General features: G+C 36.6%; 2 protein-coding genes and 1 long non-coding RNA gene across 5 annotated transcripts; 2 read left to right on the top strand and 1 right to left on the bottom strand.

The window, feature by feature from the left end:
- The first annotated feature begins 1,614 nt into the window (after window positions 1-1,614).
- Window positions 1,615-17,758, top strand: LOC131438126 (keratin, type I cytoskeletal 10-like). Of its 3 annotated transcripts, none has more exons than XM_058607945.1 (5): window positions 1,615-2,379; window positions 9,873-10,095; window positions 10,162-10,277; window positions 10,506-10,638; window positions 17,533-17,758. In XM_058607945.1, the coding sequence occupies exons 1-5, from the start codon at window positions 2,353-2,355 to the stop codon at window positions 17,544-17,546; spliced, it is 513 nt and encodes a 170-aa protein (XP_058463928.1). In that variant the 5' UTR covers window positions 1,615-2,352; the 3' UTR covers window positions 17,547-17,758. The 3 variants fall into 3 exon arrangements, with proteins under 3 accessions (XP_058463928.1, XP_058463927.1, XP_058463926.1); XM_058607944.1 differs by lacking the exon at window positions 17,533-17,758 and having other exon boundaries at window positions 1,616-2,085; window positions 2,149-2,379; window positions 10,506-11,044; XM_058607943.1 differs by lacking the exon at window positions 17,533-17,758 and having other exon boundaries at window positions 1,616-2,379; window positions 10,506-11,044.
- A 3,133-nt stretch (window positions 17,759-20,891) lies between these two features.
- On the bottom strand, window positions 20,892-21,953 carry LOC131433794 (uncharacterized). Its single transcript, XM_058600392.1, has one exon. The coding sequence runs from the start codon at window positions 21,951-21,953 to the stop codon at window positions 20,892-20,894; it is 1,062 nt and encodes a 353-aa protein (XP_058456375.1).
- A 398-nt stretch (window positions 21,954-22,351) lies between these two features.
- LOC131434552 (uncharacterized) lies at window positions 22,352-22,940 on the top strand. The gene is made up of 3 exons (XR_009230352.1): window positions 22,352-22,538; window positions 22,612-22,807; window positions 22,880-22,940. It is a non-coding gene; the product is annotated as an uncharacterized LOC131434552 (long non-coding RNA).
- Window positions 22,941-23,039: the final 99 nt, after the last annotated feature.

The following is a 23,039-nucleotide window of genomic DNA, read 5'->3' on the forward strand; positions in this document are numbered from 1 at the left end:
TTTTTGGGGGCAAAACGACCCGAATTGTGTGAGGCAAAATGCTCAAGAATTCGCTTACAAAAATCATCCATAAGTTATCAATTTAATGAATAATAGTGAGCATTCTTCCACCTGGCAAATATTTTGTCAACGAAAAGTCTAAAGCTTTCTTTAAATAAGAAGAAGAAGCTTTATGAGGGTGCATATTGCCCCGTGGTTGTCATGAGCTTTGATCCGTTGTTTTGATGGATGTTTACCCGTTGTTTAAGATAATCCTGCCTCTATGTTCAGATAATCGTCACTTCGCGTAATTTAGAATGTATATTTTTCATGTTTTCCACGATCGGGTGTCATGCCCCGCATATATTTCAATAGACAATTTATATTGGTTTTGGAAAATAAGATATGTATTCATGTATTTTTCAATGCATTCAGCGAGTTTTTGTACGTAATTTTGAGAAATAATGATTACGGTAGACAGTCATGCATGAAACTCTTCCGTGTTATTCTCTATAATTAAGATATAGCTACATTTTCTTAGGGGGTGCGTTTTACCCCATCTACCCCTACACCCCGATTCTGTATTTCGTTCGAGTTTTCCATACAAAGGCATCACTCGATCGATTTACAGAATGCAAATTTTTACATTCGTTCGATAAAATCCGATTCGATCGAAATACAGAATTCCTATTAAAAAATTGTTCGGACTTTGAATCGGTTTTTCTTCAATAGCTGTTTTCCATAGATGTCGGATAGTTTTTCAGTCTTCAAAGGTTTTCTACCTCGATAATTTTATACGAAAATTGAACATGTGCTAATTTTTAGAGTCTATAGGGTGATCTCCAGACTTTTTTTTGTTGTAAAAAGTCAGCTTTCCCACACTAAATCCCATACAAACTTTAAACCACGGGCTCGAAAATATGGTTTTACCGATCGAGCTAAAATTTTGCATAGTTTCTAGGGGATCCAAAACGACTACGAAAAGTTTGGGGGAGTGAGAAAATAAACCTTTGCATTTTTTCCCATACAACCTGATGCCCACCCTAATAGCAGAATGAAACAATCCGGATCTAATATTTTCTGATGGAGAGCGATTGTACCAAATGTTAGGAATTTCTTAGAGTATATCGTTTTTATTGAATTGATGCAATATTATAGTAACGAAACAATTGGCACAATCAGAATCAATGATTTTTGTTCAACAATTTTCAATTATTGTAACAATAAATCTAAATTTCCAGAATGATTTAAGCACATTTTTTTCTAAAAAGACTACGAGAAAATTTGATGTGCAATGATATCAACGGTTTGTGAAAAAAACAATATCTATATAGTATCCGGGTATTTACATTTCAATTTTGTTTTCAAATTTTAAACAGTTTCACTCACATTGAAAAGTTGACAAACTTCAACATGCTAACAGTCATCTGACAAACTGTAAACATTGTAGCGCTTGCAGTTTTTTTTTCGGAATCGCTTACAGCATAGATAGCACACCGATTGACGTTCCATCCGGCATTCATTTGGGCGCAGGTGGGTGGGGTCTTCTATAGTAGTAGCGGGTGGGGATACAGTAATTTCCCAGCAAATACTGTGCGCATATCACTTTGTCTGCTCGCCAAACAGTACCGCTCAGTCAAAAGTCATTTCGCTGTGAAGAAACACCCATCGGAGTTGAACTTTCGGGTAGAAGCCTAACGAATATAGTTACTATAAAATCGTTGTTTCTGAGCGATTGCTGTTTATTTCTCGGTGACGGCTCAAGTCTGTCGTGCGATCTTCCGTTTTGAGGTGCATCATATCCGCGAGTTTAAAATTCGCATTTTTTTCTGCGGAACCCACCGCGACAGCGCTTTTATGTTGCGATCTTTCGGTTTCGCGTTCGTCGCTTGTGAGTCGGGGTGAGAAAATCGCTTCTACTTCAACTGATTGCTGCATACAATTGGCTGCCGGTAGTGCCAAGATCGACAAACGAGCGCCAGACGAGCGACGGTCAGCCAAGTGGAAACTAGTAACTAGTCGTGTCAGTGCTGTTTTTTTTGTTTTACGAACGACGAGCTTGCCTTTGTTCGAACACTTTTTTCACAATTCCAAGATTAAGTTACTGTACGTCGAAGAATACTTTCCCAAAAGAGAAAAGACATTTCCAATCAAATTGTTTCCTTGCAGCTCACATCTGCAGTGAAGTGAATTGTCAATAAAAAATTGAAACTGCAACAGTTCTACGTCCGCCATTTTACGGAATCAGCAGAAAACGGACGAACCGGAGCCGGTTGTTCTGGTTTGTGTAACATCAGAAACGAATTCACAGCTCGGCAAATCTTTGTTGGCATAATCAACTACCGCATCGAAGTGCTTCCGGCAAGCGTAGAAATGAAGACGATGGAACGATCTTGGAATGTAAGTATGAAGAGAGTTGTTCGTTGGGTGGCATTTCTGTCACGTGACGTAATATTAGAAGGGGATTGGTTGTAATTTGGAAGCAGGTCCAGTGACAGTAGCTGGTATTGGATTGAACTTTTACCAACGAGCAGTGAGCTGGGCCTAATTGTGTTCTGTACATGAACAAAACAAAAAGATAGGGGAAGTTGGGGGTAATCCCTGAAGAAACTTTTCCAAATCAATTAACAAACTAGATTAATCCTGTATTTCGGACTTACAACACTTTGAAAAACACTGGACTCACTGTAAGTTTTCAAATCTGAATAAAAAATAAAAAAAAAAAATAAATCGAGCATCGCCACGGAAAAACGGATGTTATTTTTTCTGAACAAAAGTTTAAACGTATAGCACTAAAGTTAGAGTAGTCTTACAAGCCAGTTGTCGTATGTTCGAGCCTCGACCTGTAAGGATACTTAGTGTCAGTAGGATTCATGGTACTAACTAGCCATGCAATAATTCTGTACGCTAAGAATCGTCTGCAAAGTCTGTTGAAACAGAAAGGCCAAATTCCACAAAACGAATGTAATGTCAAGACAAAACTGAAGTCATAATTGATTTCCATTTCAAACTATCTGGAAAATTTGCCCAGTCTATTTTGCTAAACATTACAATATTAGTGAGTTAGGACAATAACATTATAATAAGTATAGTAAGTGCATTGCTGGAATAAGATCGCTATGGGGCTTGATTCATTTGTTGGGCCTGAGCTTACCCCCACAATATGCCGTAACAAGAACAACAGTGCATACCTCTCAATGTAGAATAAATTTTCGCAGCTAGACTGTATGCGACTTCTTATACTTTTTTCAACAAGATGAGACTACATGCCACACAGCGAGTGAAACATTATAATATTTGTGCTGGGAGCAGTTTTGGGAAAATCATGATCAGAAAAAGTTCATTTCTTTTTTTTTTATTTAATAATATAGGTTTAAAGGCACACTGCTTTAGCTGTAAGATGGTGAGGGCAAAAAAGTTCATTTCATTATCTTCGAAAGAGACTAAGTGATTGAAAAAATCACATCCGAGATTTTCATTTATCAAACAAGCATCCTCAAAACTCTGAACCTCGAAGTTTACCCACAAATATACCGCTAAAGAGCTAAACGAAAGGGAGAAGAGTCTCCGATGATATTTCGAAGCTGAATTTCCACTACACCAATTCGACACCGAAGTGATTCGTAAGCAAAGCAAAGTCTTGGCATTACATTCCTTTTATGGAATTTGCATGGCTAGTACTATAGATCCTACTGGCGCTAAGAATCCTTCCAGGTCGGGGCTCCAACATACGACAACTGGCTTGTAAGACCAGTGTCCTATACATTGAACCACCAACCCGGGACATTCGTGCATGATTGATTTATTATACTTTAATCAACAAGAAAATCTCATCTGAATAAATTCGCAACTGAATCGCGGTTGAGAAATAATGACTGCAATATTTTTGATGCGTGAAGGATGGTCAATATGAACAACAATATTTTTTCCACATTCCAAGTAGTGATTATAGCGTTGTAAAGCTGTTTCAATTACAGCTGGTTGATTACACGGCACTGTTCAGATTAAACCCAAGAAAACACTATTCAGCGTGAATTTGATTTATAGAAGTAACAGGAGCGCAGCATTTTGCATTTGTCAAACACACAGCAAGCGCAACGTTTGAACGACGCGTTTGAATTAGAGTTGCGATAACCTAAGCTCCTATAATTATTGATTATATTACTCCACCAGCAAGATATTGTTGAATAAATTTCTGACACATCACCGCTATTGATGAACTTCTCAGCAGAGCATCAAATTTCAAGAACTCGCAGAACTTCCCCTCGCACACCGATCATTTTGAGAAAGTTTCAGCTTTTGTTAGACGTTCGACGAATTTATTCATCATGTATTCTGCAAAGAGTTGAGATATAACGGCTATGAAAATTAATTTCCCAAAAATCTTCTGTTCGAGAATCATATCAGATATGTTCGATGTGCGAACTTTTCTCTTAATTATCATCGTGGATTGACGAGATTTTCGAAATTTCGATTTTTTCCCAACACTGGTTGAAATTCCACAAAAGTTTTATCGTTTATACCAGTGATTCCTAACCTTTTCATATCGCGGACCTCTTTGGAACCATAAATCAAGACTCTCATGTTTCAAACTGATTTTGTTCCCTGGAAATAGATTTACACTCTATTCCGAAAATGACATAATATCAAAGGAATATTCCTCTTTCCTTGTAAACAAACAAATCCTCTTTCCTTGTAAACAAACGTAGACTTTCATGAACCCCCAATGGTTTGAATTTTTAAGAGTGCCAGATCTATTTTTTCATATATCTACACTACTTTTGCACAATTTACAGTTTCCGAGGTACAACGTTTAGAAGAAAAATGGCGCAGATAAACAGGAATCTAAATGATTTTTCAATTTCATGTCTAAATATTTCGAGAACGACTACTTCTAAGAGAAAGGCCACTCTGAGTCAAGTTCTTACTTTTGACCTACAAAATCATTACATTTTTTATTATTTTTAAGTTTAGAACTTTAATCCTTGAAAATAGCTAATAAATGATTCACCTGCAACGACTTTTTTTTAAATAACTATTTATTGGAATATGAGTTAAAATTAAATTATTAAGATTTAAATTGGGTGTTCAGCCACAAGTGGTGACTTTTTAGCCCTATTATGTACATGATTTGGTTATTACCATGAGGACATCATTTGCTTCCGCAATTCTGAGATTTTTGTGTAGGGAAAATTCTAAACCTACTTGTATTGTGTAATGGGGAAAACGAACTTATATACTAACTTACTAACTAATACAGAGATCGAATCGATTCAATTGAAGATTGCATCGATTTTTGTCGAAATTTGCTTATAATATTATGTGACATTACATCTAATGGTTCTATATTTGTGAGTCTGTGTAACTCATCGGGGTAGATTTTTAATAAGAATATTAAAAATTCCATCATTACCAGGAGCCTTCATGTTTTTAAGTTTCGTAATAATTGAATTAATTTCATCAAAATTCGTCTCAATAATGTCATCTTGTAATAACACTTGACTTGAAATATGATTATATTTCAGTGAGACTTCATTTTCAATAGGACTCACAACGTTCAAATTAAAATTGTGGACACTCTCGAACTGCTGAGCAAGTTTTTGAGTTTTTTCGCCATTTGTAAGAAGTATTTGGTTTCCTTCCTTGAGAGCAGGAATTGGTTTCTGAGGTTTCTTAAGAACCTTAAAAAGTTTCCAGAAAGGTTTAGAATATGGTTTAATTTGTTCAACTTCTTTAGCGAAATTTGCATTTCACAAACGAGTAAATCTATGTTTAATTTCTTTTTATAAATCCTTAACTATGTTTTTCATAGCAGGATCACGAGAACGTTTATATTGTCGTCGACGAACATTCTTCAACCGAATGAACAGTTGAAGATTGTCATCTCTATGATAGTTGAATATAGAACTAATTGGATTAATTATAGCTTCGTTGGAAAATCTGAATGTTACTGATTCAAAGTCAGCATGTGTAATCGGTGCACTACAAATGTGACTTTGGTCTGTTAGAACCAGATCAATTATAGAGGGGTTTTTCACGAAAGAGAATCAAGTCGGATTACTGGGATGAAGAACTGTGAAGTAACCAGCTGAGAGTTGATTATGAAGTATTTTACCATTACTGTTATTTTGCCTACAATTCCACTGGACATACTTAGCATTTAAGTTCCCTATTATGAAAAATTTGGCAAATATGCTCCTGCGATGAAATAAATTCCATGAATGGTTTCAACTTCGATTCTCAAGCTTTCAATAACTTTAGTATTGAAAGAAGGCAAAATTCGATGTTTAATTTGCCGTTGGACAAAAATGGCAACTCCACCACCCATTCCAGTAAACCTGTCAAATCGATGAACCACATAATGTGGATTACTTTTCAATTTGACATTTGGTTTTAATTTTGTGAACTTTAAGAAAATTATAAAAATCATCTTCACTCGATCTTAAAGATCGAAAGCAAAGCAAAGTCTTGGTATTACATTCCTTTTGTGGAATTTTGCCTTTCTGTTTCAACAGACTTCGCAGCCGATTCTTAGTGTACAGAATCATTGCATGGCTGATACTATGGATCCTACTGATACTAAGAATCCTACTGACACTAAGAATTTAAAGATCGAGCATTCCAATTTAAAATATTCAAACAATTATTTAACATCACTGTAAAATTTTAAATCCATTATAATATCATTTGCAAATTGCCATCCGATTTGAAATGCTTCAAAAAGTGATGAAGTCGAATTCATTCGGATGATCATTTGAAAAAGTTGATCTTGTAGGTAGATCATTTTATTTTCAGTTATATCGCCTAAATCAACTTCATTCAAAGAAACGAATGGCATTGAAGGAATATTGGTAGGTAGACTGCCATTAGAAGAAGATGATTTGGCCGATCTACCTATTAATAAATTGTTTTCGGTTTTTGCAATGACTGAACGGAAACATATATTGGAGAAGCCAAGTGAAAGAAAAACTAACAGAAAAGATGAATTTTTGGAAAAAGATGCGCTCAGAGACAGGACTCGAACCTGCGTTCTTATGCATTCCGTGCAAACGCGCTACCATTTCGCCACTCTGATCTTGTTTTAGTCACTCTAAAACGCGAAACAGACATAGTAGCAACGTACATCGAACATGGTCTACATCCTGGCCGTGTCCATCAAACACTAGTCCTCTCGCTTTATACCTATTTCTCCGATCAAGCATTGAGTAGGAGAGTGTATTTATAATCGCTTGTCACCTTCTTTAATGGTGCCAGTCGCTGGCTGGACATAGTCCTCTCGCTTTATACCTATTTGTTTTCGTTAGAAGATGAACTGCAAGGCGTTCCTGTGTTTTGATTATTTACATTAGAAGAATTATGTGGTAGATTTCTACCTGTTACACTAGCGTAACTGACATTAGAAGAAGATGATGACGAGGTCGATCTACCTGTCAATCAATTGTTTTCGTTAGAAGACAAATTGGAAGGCGCACCTGTTTTTTGTTTTAAATTCGAAGAAATAAGTGCCTTAGAAGAATTAGGCGTGGCATTTGTAATGGTTTTTTGATTTTCAGGTATGTTCTGTAAATTTGACTTGTTTTCTAAGCGAACGAGCGTTTAAAATATTTTCCCTGACAGGACATTTCAAATAATTGGGTTTATGATTTCCATACATAAATTGAACATGAAAATTTATCAGTGGTTTCATTCATTGGACAAACGTCTTTCGAATGCGATTTACCACAATTCAAACACCGTATATCCATATGACAATTTTTGGTTCCATGGCCGAAGCCTTGGCAACGACGACATTGCGTTAAGTTTGCAATACGATTATGCAGTTTATAATGTTCCTAATGAATTTTAATGTGGGAAATGAAACGTACTTTTTCTAAAGTTTTCAAATTGTTTACGTCACTTCGATTGAAGTGTATTAGGTAAAGTTCATGGGAAATTCCAGAGCGTGGTTTAGAAGTACCATTCGCTCTTTTATTTTTCATAAGTATTACTTGGGAAGGGGCAAAACTTCTTTTAGTTCATTTTTAATTTCATCAGCACTTTGATCTTTTGATAAGCCTTTCAAGACAGTCTTGAAGGGTCTGTCTGATTTTATATCATATGAATAAAATTTATGAAGTTTCTCGGACAAATATCGGATAAGACGTTCGCAGTCTTCCAATCCATCAACCAAGACTCGACATTCTCCTCATCGTCCGATTTGAAATGAGACTTTTACTTCCGGGAGAAACGTAGAAAGCTCAGTACGGAATGCTTTGAAGTCGGAAATCATCACCGTCACTAGTGGCATAGATTGTTGTTTCTTCCCAGAACGGCAAGCGTCCATTTTGGGAATTTTTGAAGAATTTTCTTCTATGTCGCTACAATCGGATTCAGGAAGAATCTCGTATATATTGTTAGACGGTATAGAATCAACGGAAGGGAAGTCGGTTTTTACAGTGATTGCATAGCCTTTCTTTATGAGAAAGGCAAAATCTTTAGAAAAAAATTGTTAACAGATTTTTGGACAAACTACCTGGTTCTTGAAAAAGCATTAACTATTATTTCAATATACACATTTAGAGTGCTTATTCGGTTTCGAAAATTTTGTTTGGTCGACTTAAATCAAAAAATTCATGTCTGAATATCTCAAGAATTGCATAGAAGCGATTATGAACAAATTCAGGCGCGTACTCAGAAAAAAATTTTGACGAAGAAGGAATTGCGAAATATTTTTATTTAAAGTATTGGCCCTCGCTTTCAACACATTTTGTTCATCGTTTGGGCAAATGATAGATACGGCCACATGGATATGGAAAGCATTCACCAACTTTTTGGTTTTTTTCCCGTACATTGGACGTTAAATTGTTTTTTCTGACGATTAGCATCTGAATGAGCCTCAGCTTAAGGAAATATGTGTAGCCATCTCCGAGAAAATTGAGCGCAGAAAAACAACTTCGTTCAGTCGGTTTATATTTTCGAAATAGGAAGTTGCAGCCAATTGATCTTCGGACTTGATTCACATCCTAAGAGTAGCTATTAAACGAGGCAAAGTCTTTTGAGAAGGTTCAGTCATCTCCGAGAAAATTTGACGAAAAAAAAAACGTTTGTCGGTTATGTCACTTTTACCATTATGTATCCGGAACCGGAAGTGACAGCTAAACTTGATTCACACCCTACGAGTAGCTTTTAAACGAGCCTAGGTTTGTTGAAATCGGTTCAGCCATTTTCGAATAAATTGAGCGGAGAGAAACATCTTTGAAAGGTGCACACACATACGCAGACATTTTCCGATCTCGTCAAAACTTCGATCAAAAGTCGCAGAATTTCTACTACCTTTCCATGAAGAAAAGCAAACGCATGAAAATACACAATACAAGTAGGTTTATAATTTTCCCTACACAAAAATCACAGAATTGCGGAAGCAAATGATGTCTTCATGGTAATAACCAAATCATGTATATAATAGGGCTGAAAAGTAACCACTTGTGGCTGAACACCCAATTTAAATTTTAATAATTAAATTTTAACTCATATTCCTATAATTGTTTATTAAAAAAACGCATGAAAATAATTACTTTTTATGAAATGTAATGTAATTTCTTGAATTTTTGAAATTGTGTCAAATTCCTCGAGGTACTAAACAACATAAACAGAAATACGATCTGGTTTTACTTTTCGGAACCTTACCCACAAGTTTGGTATTCCGTTTGAAAGAAGTCACTTTCAATACCCTTAAGGTTTTTGATCAATTATTTCTAGAAACTAGACAAATTAGACAGAATTTCGAAAAACAAAAAACCTTGCTATAATGAGCTTCCAATTCATTCTCAGGGGTGCATTTCATCATATCTGTCTTCAGATCGAAAAAAGAATGCTAACTTGATAATAAACACTTCTTGTTTTTCTTTCCATAGGCACTGCTGGTGATTTGTATAGCATTGTTAAACGTCATTCACTGTCAGCAGATAATTCCTCCAGGGGTGACAGACAACCAGGGCGGTCAACGTTTGTTTCAACCGGCTCAGGAAGGTGCAAATTCAGAAGCAACAGGCCCCGTCAAGAACATAGGAGCTCGAATCGATGGATCCAGGTCTTTGAGAAGCAGTTATTACTCGACGGGAGCCCCGAGCGAAAGAAGTATACCATTTGTGTTTGATGCGGAATTGGTTTTAAAGTTTATTGATTGATTTGTGCTATTTTCAGTTTTCGACCTTGGCTTATTTGGAAGACCGTACTACGGTAATCGGGGATACTATCCCGGCGCTGGAGGATACTACCCTCAGGGAGGCTATTATCCACAAACAGGGGGCTATTATCCAGTGAGTAGAATTTTTCGAATCTCCATCTCTCCATCCCATAAGCTAATGTGAAATTGTAAACTTTCATACCAATTGAGTGCAAACGCATTCGTTGAATACAAACCAAATTGTCATCTCGATAACTAAATTAGCAAACATCGATATTAAAATTTTTGGATTTGAAATTGATTTCGATTCAAACGAAATATTGTATCGAGAAGAGATTTAATTAAGTTTCCCTTCTTGCAGGGTGGTGCCTATCCCGGATCGTCCGGTTACTATCCTGGTTTCAATAATATTGGCGGTAATTCGTACGGCGGTTATGGTGGCTATGGAGGCGCCGGAGGCTACAATGGATATGGTGGCTACGGCGGCTTCGGAGGTAATGGCGGTTTGCAATCCTATTTGGGCTACACCGGTGGTAATTATTTCGGCAGTCGAAATCTAGGCTACGGGTACTACTCCGGAACGAATCCGGTCGGAGTATCGAGCTCAAGTTTGGTTAGCGGTTATCGGGGTTATAATTGATAATTAAACCGCTTTTTGTCGGGCGTTTATTGAATGCTGTGAGCTATTGTGCGGAGGTTTTGTGGTTTGTGACAAAATTGGTATGCTTGTTTGTCTGTGTGTTTTGCCAAATGTGCATGATCGTTCGTTACCAAAATAGGTGCTAAATGTGATACGTACTTATCTGTTCACTAATATAAATAATTCATTTGAGACCAATAATTTATTACAGTTCGTAGGATTGAATAAAATCTAATTTCCAATACCAAAATCTCATCGCTTTGTTTGTTTTTGTAAATCCTTGATGAATGTTCTGAATTTGCTTATAATCCTAGTTCAATGACATAAACTAATAAGTAAACATAACTGATTTTAAATAATTTTCATATTTACTTTTTCTGCTTGGCTTTTGAGCTGTTACTGTAGGTAAAAAATTCAATACGTGCTTAAATCATTTTTCATTTTAGTATAATTAATGTTGCTGAATGTAAACATTAGTCAGGATACAAGTGCGGGAGACTGATAGCCATGTATTATATAATCTTACGACTGACAAAGCAGAAGCCGTGCAGTTCTGGTACTGTTTTTTTATACGAAACTATTCATATTACTGCTAGAAATGCCAACAGGTTCTACACTTTATCGTACAAGGCGATCAAATAGTTGCTACGAAGACAAGATCTAGCTTCTTGCTGAGGACTGAACGGATGAAGGAACTTATTTTTGTAATAATGAAAATAAGTATGCGCATCCTGGTGATTGTTCTCATCCTGGCTAGCGAAAATTCATCACGACTGCATAGCGCCTTTTTTTCGAAGGGGACTACGAATGATTTTTGTTTGTTTCGATTATAGAGGTTTTAACCTTGAGGTCATTCACCTCTTCAGGCAAGCAAAACCTTCTAACCCTATGTGCGGGGCTGGAAATCGAACTCAGGTGGGCTGCGTGAAAGGCATCGACTTACCCATCACGCTATACCCGTCCCCCTAATTCAAACGATTGTTATGACCCAAAACAGCATCACATGGTTCATTAAAGAAGCAAAGTAACGCGATGTTGAGTTTGGCTTTTTGTTTCGAATACTTCGCACCTGACTTTTAGAGTATATGAGCGGAAGTGAGAGGATTCGAATGATGATAGCTGGCTTGTTTCTGATCTCACTTCCCGAGGTTGAAATATGATTCAAGACGTTTAATTATTATTCTAATTTCTTGTTTTATTTCAAGTCATAACTGATACACAACAACAACAGGTTTTAGCAAACAATGAAAATCATTTCCCGCTCATTTATATTCCATGGAAATTACTTCAATATGGATATTTTATGAACAGATTTGATGAGTAGATATCGGAAAACAATATTTGAGGTGGTTCTGAATTCCAAGATGGCGACTTCCGGTTTATTGACATTCCTTGAAAACCCTTACAATATGGGTATTTTATGACCGGGTTTGATGAGTACACAGTTCGAAAAAATCTTGTAATTTTGCATCTTATAAGATGCACATAAATGGAGCGTCGTATTTCACACAAATTTTTATTCAAGAACATGTACAATTGTTTGAATTGAAAATTACATGGCTTGATTTCGAACGAAATAAAAAAACAAAAGATCGTAAGCAGCACCGCGACTTGAACCGAGAAATATCAGATCACAAGCACATCGGTTACTCGACTGAACCACAGAGTTCATATCTGTTCATTGAATAATTAATACATATAAAGTCATAAAGCGGGGCTTGGTAGCCGAGTGCAAATTATATTCGAAGCGTGTAAAATTCTGTACGAGTGGAATATTCCGCTATTTGAAAAATTAAGTTGTTGTGAATTGTGTCGTTTGTAGAATTCTGTCACCTGTAAAATTTATAATTTTGTCGTGAATACGACTTACTTTACTATGGGGCGCCTTTTCAAAATTTACTCTCTGAGAGAGTGATAAGTTTTTGATCGTGAATATCTCTTGTTGTATGTAACGAAACAACATAATTTTTGCTACATGCCATCGGAAATATCATCACAATTTTATGATAAAATTTTCAGTTATGTAATCTCAAACAATTCAAAATGTGACTTTTCTGAAATGTTTGGTATAAACGAATATCAAAGAGGATAATTCATAAGGCGCATTTGCCCTTCTCGTATTTTAAAAGCTCATAGTTCAGTGATCTGTGAAAGGATTTATATAATGTAACTACCAATAGAATCGAAATTTTTTCAACTTAAACGTGTATAGCAACATCATTGAAGTATTTCAATAGTACACTATTGACACCTTTTTCATTTGACCCATGGCAACACCAGCCAATCAGAAAGCGTTCCGAGGAAGAGAACAAAATATCTGCTGCTGTACAACAAACCGCTCGAGAAAAATGTTCCGAACAGTGCTTAATATCGTAGTGAGTTCAACAATTTGGTCCTTCTGAAGGGCAGTAATGAATCCCGTACAGCATCCTGATAGTTTCTTTCAATGAAATGCAAATTCAAAATTACATAATCGATATTAAAAGTCTATATGCTGCTATTTTTATTGCCGTTAGGACCGCCCATTAGTGAAAAAGCTACAAACGAAATCACGTAAAAAAAACCTCCTAACAAAAATTGGATCAGTTTATATTCTATCGCCACTGCGAGTAGAAGTATTATGTGCCGTTTGCAAAGCTAGTTTCGCTTCCGACAAGAGTGATTACGTCACAGCTGCCAGTTGTTTGCAAACAACGAAAAGAGGACAACGGTGGGGAGCATCACACAAAATCAGCCGTTCTAATGGCTCTAGAAGTTTTCTAAAGAACTATTAAGATTTCTTGCTCGCAAATCGAAGGTAAATATCCTCAGTTTAGTGCAAATCTAGAACAGGTTGATTAGATTTGTGCACTTTTCACTGTGTGAAATTCACAGTATTCGAGATCAAGTGAAGCCTTCCTTGTTTTTTGCGAGAATTATTCCATAGTTTAATGTCGTAGAGAATTACACAATTTGTCCCTTCTGAATGCTAGAAACGAATCCCTACAGCATTTTGATAATTTCTTTCAAAAAATTATGCAAATCCAAAATGAAATAATCGATATTAGAATTCTATATGCTGCTATTTTTATAGCCGTTAGGACCGCCCATTAGTGAAAAATCTACAAACGAAATCACGTAAAAAAACCTTTGAACGAAAATTGGATTAGTTTGGATTCTATCGCCACTGCGAGCAGATGTATTGTGTGTCGTTTGGAAAGCTAGTTTCGCTTCCGAATAGAGTGATTTCATTACAGCTCCTAGTCGTGTGCATTGGTGAAAAAACAACGAAAAGAGGACAACGGTGGGGAGCATCACACAAAATCAATTGTTCTAATGGCTCTAAAAGTTTCCTAAAGAATTATTAGGATTTCTTCTTCGCAAATCGAAGGTAAAAAACCTCAGTAAGTACAAATCTAGAACAGTTTGGTTAGATTTGTGCACTTTTCGCTGTGTGAAATTCGCAGTAATCGAGATGAAGTGAAGCCTTCTTTGTTTTTGCGGAAAATGCATAAAAAGGGAATGCTTGCATAATTCATACAATTGATCAACTAATTGATAGTCGGAGTTTTAAGGAACATGTCAGTTGTTTCCGATTCACGACATCCAGTTATGTCTCTGATATTACCCACCCGCCTTTTTTTTCTGTGTAGGAGTAGATGGGGTAAAACAGATCCCTTTATGGGGGACGGGTATAGAGTGATGGGTGAGTCAATGCCTTTCACGCAGCCCGCCTGGGTTCGATTCCCAACCCCGCACATAGGGTCAGAAAATTTTTCTGGCCCGAAGAGGTGAATGACATTAATGTTAAAGCCTCTATAATTGAAACGAAAAGATCCCTTTATGAATGTTGCTGAATCTTAACTAAAGAAAATAAAACTTAAAAGTTTCATGTTTAGCTACCTTCCGTCATCAATAGTTCACATAATTACGAATAAATACTCACTGTATGTATTGAAAAAGACATGAAAGAAACCCTTCAAAAATTTCGTCTGAAAAATATGCGGGGCATGACTCCCGTTCGTAGAAAACATGAAAAAATATACATTTTAAATTACGCGGAGTTACAGGTATCTGAACATTTAGGCAGCATAATCTTAAACAACGGGTGAACATCCATCAAAACACATGACAAGAGAGTTTTAGCATTTCTGTGGATGAAATATTTGCCAGATGGAAGGTTGCTCACTATTATCCTTTAAATTTATAATTAATATATAACTTTTGTAAGCGAATTCATAAGTATTTTGGCTCACAAAGCTCAGGTCATTTTGGGGAGTCCCAAAAGCATATTTTGACGATTTTTCCATAAAATTGCGAATACATCGTCTGTATTAAACAAGTTCGTTGGTTACGTAATCAAAATCATCTTCCTCACTCCAGATTACTATGGAACGAAGACCAAAACTTACATATAACAAAAACATTATTGATTTTTGGTTATTTTTCCAGACATGGTTGAACTAATGCTACCAAAATTTTATAGTAATTTACTGTCTTTCAGTTTCATGAAAATTTCTGTGAAAAAATCGGTAACTGCTGAGAAAAGCAGAAGGTGCATTTTGACTCGGGACATTTTACCCCATCTTCCCCTATTTATAACATTAAGTTACAATATGGACAAAATCGCGGAATTTTGTTGCGGACTGTTTCACATGTTTTCTTTCTGTTTTTTCTCTAAATCGTTTTATTTGTCTAGAGGCTGTTCGTTTCAAATTGATCTTTCTAGTAACTTTGACATCATCATCATTTATTTCCAGTTACAGAATATATTTCAAAAAATTTACAATAGAAAAATATGTGGGAAGGTTTAAACAAATACTATCATGAAAGAATTCATTTGTCAATTTCATCATTCGCAAACAATCTAAGCGCTTAAAGTAGATTTAGTTGATTACTTGAATAATGTTTCAGTTTAGTGCATATACCATCATATTTATTTTTTTATTTATTAGGGAAAGCTGTGAATTGTTCCATATCTAATGTAATTGTGCTCGGTCGTGTCTGGCATACAACCCCGTTATTTTATTGATGGTCTTCTACGTTCTTCATTTCTCGCATAAAAACCAGAATTTCTTTTTGGTACCGAATTCGACATTTTTAACACGATAAAAAAAATGATGTTGTAAGTTCAATGACCTGATGAATATTAAATATGTTTGGCAGATGTCATACCGCCCAAACAAATGAAAATTAAGGCTCGTTTACACCAAGGAATTATTACACCACTAAGCGAAATAAAACTGGGCTGACATTATGCATCTCGAAACGAGTTACTCGAAACGATTACTTTTGAAGTCGATTCGACTGAACTGTGGCATTACGTATCACTTTCGACCACATTGTCGAGATCCTAACAATGTGGTACTAGATTTCGACTGACGCTGCTCGAATTGTCATAACAAACATAGGTAAACAAACCCATATCCATTGCAATCATGAAAAAGAATGAAACTGTGAATTATTGTTTAGTTTTTTTTATTACATTTATTCGCTTCAAGTACTGAAAAGAAGAAAAATGTTTGTAATACTGCGGTTGTAAGTTGCCACGAAATTAATATGAACACATTTCTGATATTTAAATCAAGAAGCAGATTCGTTTCCACTCCATTTGAAAAAGTAAATTTCAGAATTTTTTCAAGCGTGTTCTTGTACACAATTTATAGATGAACTTTTGAAATTATAATACAAAAAATTCTGTATTTTTCATGTATTGTTGCAAGTTTAATGTTTAAATTTACGTCATCCATATGTGTAGTTTTAATCAAAGACTTTTAGGTTCTGCAGCTTTCAATGTAGTATTTTCTCATATTTATTAGAAGATATTGCTTTAGCTTTAAGATACCAGGAGCAACCCCTTCTTTGTAGTATTCATAATCTATTTAGGTATTATTGAAGAGTTAAATACACGCTAATAGCACGAGATTGTGATGCTTTTGTCATATTCCATATACTTTGAAGGCGTTTGGACAAATTTTTCAATTTACTTGAGTTAGATATATGGGTAAAAACATTATTCGCTCATTGTTATCAAGCGAATAAGCTTTTTCCCACAATCCGTTTGAGCGACGTTTTCTGTACAAAAGGGTTAGAAAAGTTAATTACAAACTACAGTTACTTTGCATAGGTTAGTTTCGACTTACGTTTGTTATTTTAAATAAATACCACGCAGCTTTCAATTAATATGCTTTTTAAACAGTTGGACTTCTACATAATATGCCAAACACACAAAATATATAATGATATACAAAACAATGCATTAGAATAAAAATTATCAATACTAATATGTTTATGAAAATCTATGATGTTATCGATAACTACCTTTAAATAAAAAAAAACGTATTCGAAAACTTATAGTCGATAGTAATAAGGCTTTCGACCATTTCTTATCGAGTTCAGTCGTTTACGAGCTCGATTGTTTTGGTTCCATAATGCCAAAACTTCTCGATAATCTAATACTTCTTCGAGTGAAGTCGATCGAAGCTCGATGATCGTCTTCGAATCGAGAACCATAATACGAAACGTGGTCGAATCGATAAAATTTTAGTCGAATCGAGATACATAATGCCACCCCAGGTTTTCATTAATCGATTCGATGTACGCAAATGGAGGATGGGGCCTACAAGCTTATGGGAGTGTCGGTCAATTCCAAATAATTTTGGCGACTGGAAATAAAGATTACTGACATAATTCGTAGCAAACCACCTATACTATGCTGTAAGGAAAAAACAAATAAGTAATAATTGTATGTATATGCATATATTTTCAGGCTATAACTACTAATTTGATGTACATGCAGGGAAGCATCGCCAGTGTCGTGTTCGTCTTTTGATAAATAAATAATGATATCGAACTGTTGGTACTTTTATGAGAACTATCACATGCCGTCCGGTATCCTGTGTATGGTAGTATGGTTGGTTATACTAATTGAATGGTCGATGTTACGCTGATTGTAGCCGCAGTTGTACTGTTCTCATTGCTTGGTTCATTTATTTAAAATCGATAGCTTTGATGTGGCATAGATGTTCCACTGAATAGTAAAGGTAATTTTATTATGTATGTTCCACCCGAGGTGTACCTAAGATGGATCGTTTTGAGTGCTTCTCAATCATTTTTCGAAGCGATCGATTCAAGTGTGCTAGTATTTCTAGTGATACAATTAAGAACAGTAGCGTTATGAAGGCTGACTTAAAATAAACTGGTACTCACAAAAAAACTGTCGTTCGCCATACAATAAGTTTAAAAAATCCATGATTGTTTGCTTTACAGTACTTTTATTCAAACTTCAAAGTTACAGTATCACTATATTGTTACATTTCTCCAGTACGAACGAAACTTTTTCTTGATTGAGCCCATTAGTATCCGCACAGTGGACACACGGACACGGAATTTTGCCGGAATTTGTTAGATATTCTTGACCGCCCCGTCGTTTCGTCGAAGAGGCTGCTGTGAAACTGCCCACTAATTTTCGATTGGTTTTATTTCCGGGTAGAGCTGATATTTGTCACTATCTAGCAACATTGTACGATAAATATTGGATAGCTTATGACATTGGGTAGCTGACAAACAGGCTATGCAAATCACCATGTATTGAGTGTCTGAGGGCCGGTATACCGAACCTAAAATTTTCTCGATATTTTACTCGTAAGGAAACTCACTGATTGCCGATGCATTTAATATTACCCTAATTTCACCTATCACTGTTTGTTTATATAATGTGACAAATAATATAGCATATATTGAAATATATTCATTAACTCCAATAAACTTAAAGTCCGATGACTTTTTGCAAAGAGTAATGAACTGTATCGATTTATGGTTATGTTCTCTTTGTTTGTTTACCTTAATGGGGGATAAGAGATTGAGAGAGAAAACAAAAAGAGTTGCCCGTCTTTGACTGAGTATACTTCTACTTGGTCATAGAACTATCGAGAATCTCATTTGACAGTCACCTTAACAGTACAAATTACAGTTGACGATGATTTCAGTCAATTCGATGTGACTGACAAATTGCAACTCTGATTCCGGGCAACTCGGGCGCTACTGTCGTTTTCGCTTGATGTCAAACCTAACCCAGTTTCCACTCTAACTGCTGTCAAACCGTTTGTTTGAAGTCAGTTTCGAACATAGTTTCAACGTTGTTGAACTGAAAATCGAGTCAGTTTCGAACCTGGTTTTTCAATCAATTTTACTCAAACCACCGTTGCTAAGTGCGATATCAACACAGTTTCGTAAAAAGTGTTTGTTTGATGAAACTACCCTGGGTCAGTGTCAGTTTTCTCAAGCGAAAACGACATACGTTTGCTTGGAGACAAAATCGATCTTGTTGGTTTCATACCACTCCAGAACCATCACGGAGTAATGCCAGTTGGCAAAATCATACCAAAGGATGGCTTTGTTTCTATGCTTGTGGATAAACGGTAATACAAGCATTTTCAGGCATTCTTAGATGTAAACTTGAGATGTCGTTGTCAAGAACGTTACAATTTTCTATATAGAACCACCCTACGCTCGCTAAAAATGTTCGAAATTGTTCAATGCTTATTGTTATTAAGTTTATAATCAATAGATCATCGAATTTTCAATAGTCAACAATTTTACAATTGTCTATATAGTCGCTGAAAACGTCAAAAATTATTGAATTTTAATTGATATTGATTCACATAAAATACAATATGGAATCAGTTGAAGTCAATTTATTGACGAATTTTCATATTGCGCCCCCCCTACGCTTGCTAAAAATGTCCAAAATGATCAAATTGAAACTACTATTGCACCAATCAACACAGATTGGTATTAGTCTAAAATTTGATAATTTTCCATATAGAGCCACCCTACGGTCGTAGCAAATGTCCAAAATTATTATATTATAACCTCTTTTGATTTAATATTTTATAAAACATTCAGTTAGCAAAAGTCAAAATATTTTAAAATTTTTATATTGCGTCACCCTACGTTTCCTGAAAATGCCCAAAATAAAATTTTCATTTCATATTTATCACCCTACGTAGAAATAAGTCGGTGAAAAAGTATTTTCGAGGACGCGTTTTCGAAATCATGATTTGCGGTGTCCGCTGTATCTCAGCGCAGAATTATCAGAAGTCAACAAATCAAAGCAACGTAATTATAGTAGATATTTTCTAGACTCCTAGGTTTTTATTTGATATTTTAATGTGGAACACATTTTTGTTTTCTATATAGGGGTGCAGGGTTAATAGCTAACCGTGTCCTATTTCGTCTGCAAAAAATCTCCGGCATACCGGATTTCCCTGCCATAGTCGACGGTTTTGAAGGAGTAAGCGATATATCAAAGGGAAAGCATCGCTCTGATTGGTCAATCGATGCTAAAGCGAAGCTGTTGGAAGCACGCGAATCTATAAATATAAGCGATATTATAGCTAACGTTTCAGTCCTAGGAGTAGCATGCTAGAGGTAAGTTTTTGCTAGACAGCAAGACAAAAATTGCCATAAAACGATTTGAAGCTTTAATTGGTATGCTCTGATCTTGTGTCATGCAAATTCGGATGAAATTCCATATTATGTCGTTTCGCCTGAGTAATTGACAACTACCCTAGAGTAAATTTGGAGTGCATAAGATTAATTTCCAATTTATATAAGAAGAACTCGATTCGTAATGAGAAAAAGTTATCGCTTCAACCGAAATCGCAGAATGGTAGTTATGATAGAGAAACGCTATGAAATAACTGCTTGCATACATAACTTGAACAGAAGTGTTGGATTTTTTAAATGGAAAGGCTGTTCCGTGATTTTAACGGTTTATTTAGGGTCGTTATAAATCTCCTGAAAGGACAAATTTTTACTATCGGCTATTTAGAAGTGACTTAAGGTTACGTTTAGTATCTCCTTCCAGCGAGGCTCTCGTTAACCAGACTGATCCTAACCTGCTTGTTGAAGCCTGAGGTATAATTAAGAAAATATACATACATATTTCAGGTAACATATTCAAACTCCTACCGTAATACACCTTTTAAATATATCAGCGATATATACTAAATTCAATATGAAGTATTCTAATTCAACTGTATAATAAAGAACAAATCAATAAGAAAGGTATCGTGTAATACTTTATCACCCGTATTATCTTCTTCCTTTCACCGTTTCATCTGGCTAGTTGGCAACTTGTGTATTTCCGTCGCTGATTGTATGACAAACGCTGTGAATTGACGAGGGGCTTTGCGAAGAATCGCAACACTCCCCCCTAGTAAGACGATCTTCGATTAACGGATTACAGTCTTTGGTACCGATGTCAAGAACTGCTAGTTTAACTGCCGGGCGCTCATATATGCCGTGAACTGTTTGTACGGTTGCGGATCGCACCTGACCATCATCCGCAATCTTCGCATCGATTATTCTTCCCTTTGGCCAACAGTTGCGGGGTAAGTTGGGGTCAACCACTATTACCACGTCTCCTACCGCTATGGGTTTGGTTTTAGTAAACCATTTTGCTCGTCGTGTGATTTCTGGTAGATAAGCTTTGATCCAGTGCTTCCAAAATTCATTAGCACAAACTTGAGAAATTTTCCATCCATGAATTACTCCTTTAGCGCTATCGTCAAACTCAACTAAGGGTTTACATCCACTTGACGAACCAAGGAGGAGGTGATTGGGCGTCAAGGTAACCCCATCGTCCAGCATAGGAACATGTGTAAGCGGGCGACTGTTTATGATGTTTTCTATTTCGACCAAGGCATTATGTAGGACTTCGTCAGTCAATCTTTTGTTTTCCATCACATGCGATAAGTTTCTTTTCACCGATTGGACAAGGCGCTCCCAACAGCCACCCATGTGAGGGGAAACAGGAGGTATGAACACCCAGCGGGTTCTGGGACTAATGAATTCTCGCATGACTTGATCGTGATCAATATTCCTATACGCAATTTGTAACTCCTTACTCGCTCCCTTGAAATTTGTTCCTTGGTCACTATAGATTTCAATTGGCACACCTCGTCTAGCCATGAAATTGCGTAACGCTATGATACATGAACTCGTTGTCAGTGAATGGGCGACTTCCAAATGCACGGCTCTCACAGTCAAACACGTTACCAAAACTCCCCAACGTTTCTCCGACCTGCGACCGATGGACACTGTGAACGGACCGAAATAATCTATGCCCACGAAGGAAAAAGGTCGTGTAAAGGCTGCCAACCTTGCCGGTGGAAGATCTGCCATCGCAGGAGGCCTTGGTTTCACGTTAAGAATTTTGCAAAAATTACATTCCCGCCTGACCTTTCCAAAGACGACTCGTAATTTCGGTACATAGAAATACTGTTGAATTTCGTTGATGACGGTTTCGTGATTCTGGTGATGGAAACGTTCGTGAAGATCTCGCAAAATCAAGGTGGTTAAGTGATGTTTTTTTGGTAACAAAATCGGATTCTTTGCCTGCGCAGTAGCAAATTTGCATTTGGAAATCCTTCCGTGAATTCGCATTACGTGGTGCTGATCTAAAACGGGCGAAAGTTTATATATTGAGCTACTTTTTGGCAAGTCAATCTGGTGGAACGGCTCTACTGTCAAAAGTAGTGATATTTCTTTCGGAAATGCCTCCCTTTGAGCTACACGGATAAGATAGTTTTGAGCTTGTGACAACAACTCTTGCGTCAGCGGTCCCGCTAACATCGGCAAATGCTTTGTTTTCAAGCGAACGTTAGCGATGAACCGAAAAACCCAACCGACGACGTTTAATAATCGCCTCCAGACCGAAAATCTGTTTATATCTATGGTGAGATCTGTAGCTGCTTCGTGAATCAACAGGTATGGTCGAATTTCCTCATTCGTGATGAGTTTAGGATTATTTTGTGAAGGCCAACTATTTTCTTTTTTCCAGATGAAGTCTGAACCGCGAAACCAGCGGCTTGCGGCTGTTAAATCAGGCTCTCGTTGCCACTTTGTTCCGTCGTCAGCAACATTGTCTTTCGAAGGTGTCCATTTCCAATCATCAGTGTTGGTCAGTTCCAAAATCTCGCCTACGAGATGAGCCACATATTGCGAATACCGCCGGTGGTCGGACCAGAGCCATGCCAGTACGTTTTTTGAATCCGTCCAATACACCCTCCGGGAAATATTGAGTGAAAGGGAATTTTCTATCGTTCTAGATAGCCGTGCACCAATGAGAGCGGCTTGCAGCTCAAGACGGGGAATGGAAACAAACCTTAGTGGAGCAACTCTAGTTTTCGATCCTACGAGCGAGCATTCGATATTATCGCCATCCTCGAATCTTAGATAGACTGCGGCTGCATAGCCTAACTCGCTCGC

Source organism: Malaya genurostris, chromosome 3, assembly GCF_030247185.1.
Source record: "Malaya genurostris strain Urasoe2022 chromosome 3, Malgen_1.1, whole genome shotgun sequence".
NCBI lineage: Eukaryota > Metazoa > Arthropoda > Insecta > Diptera > Culicidae > Malaya > Malaya genurostris.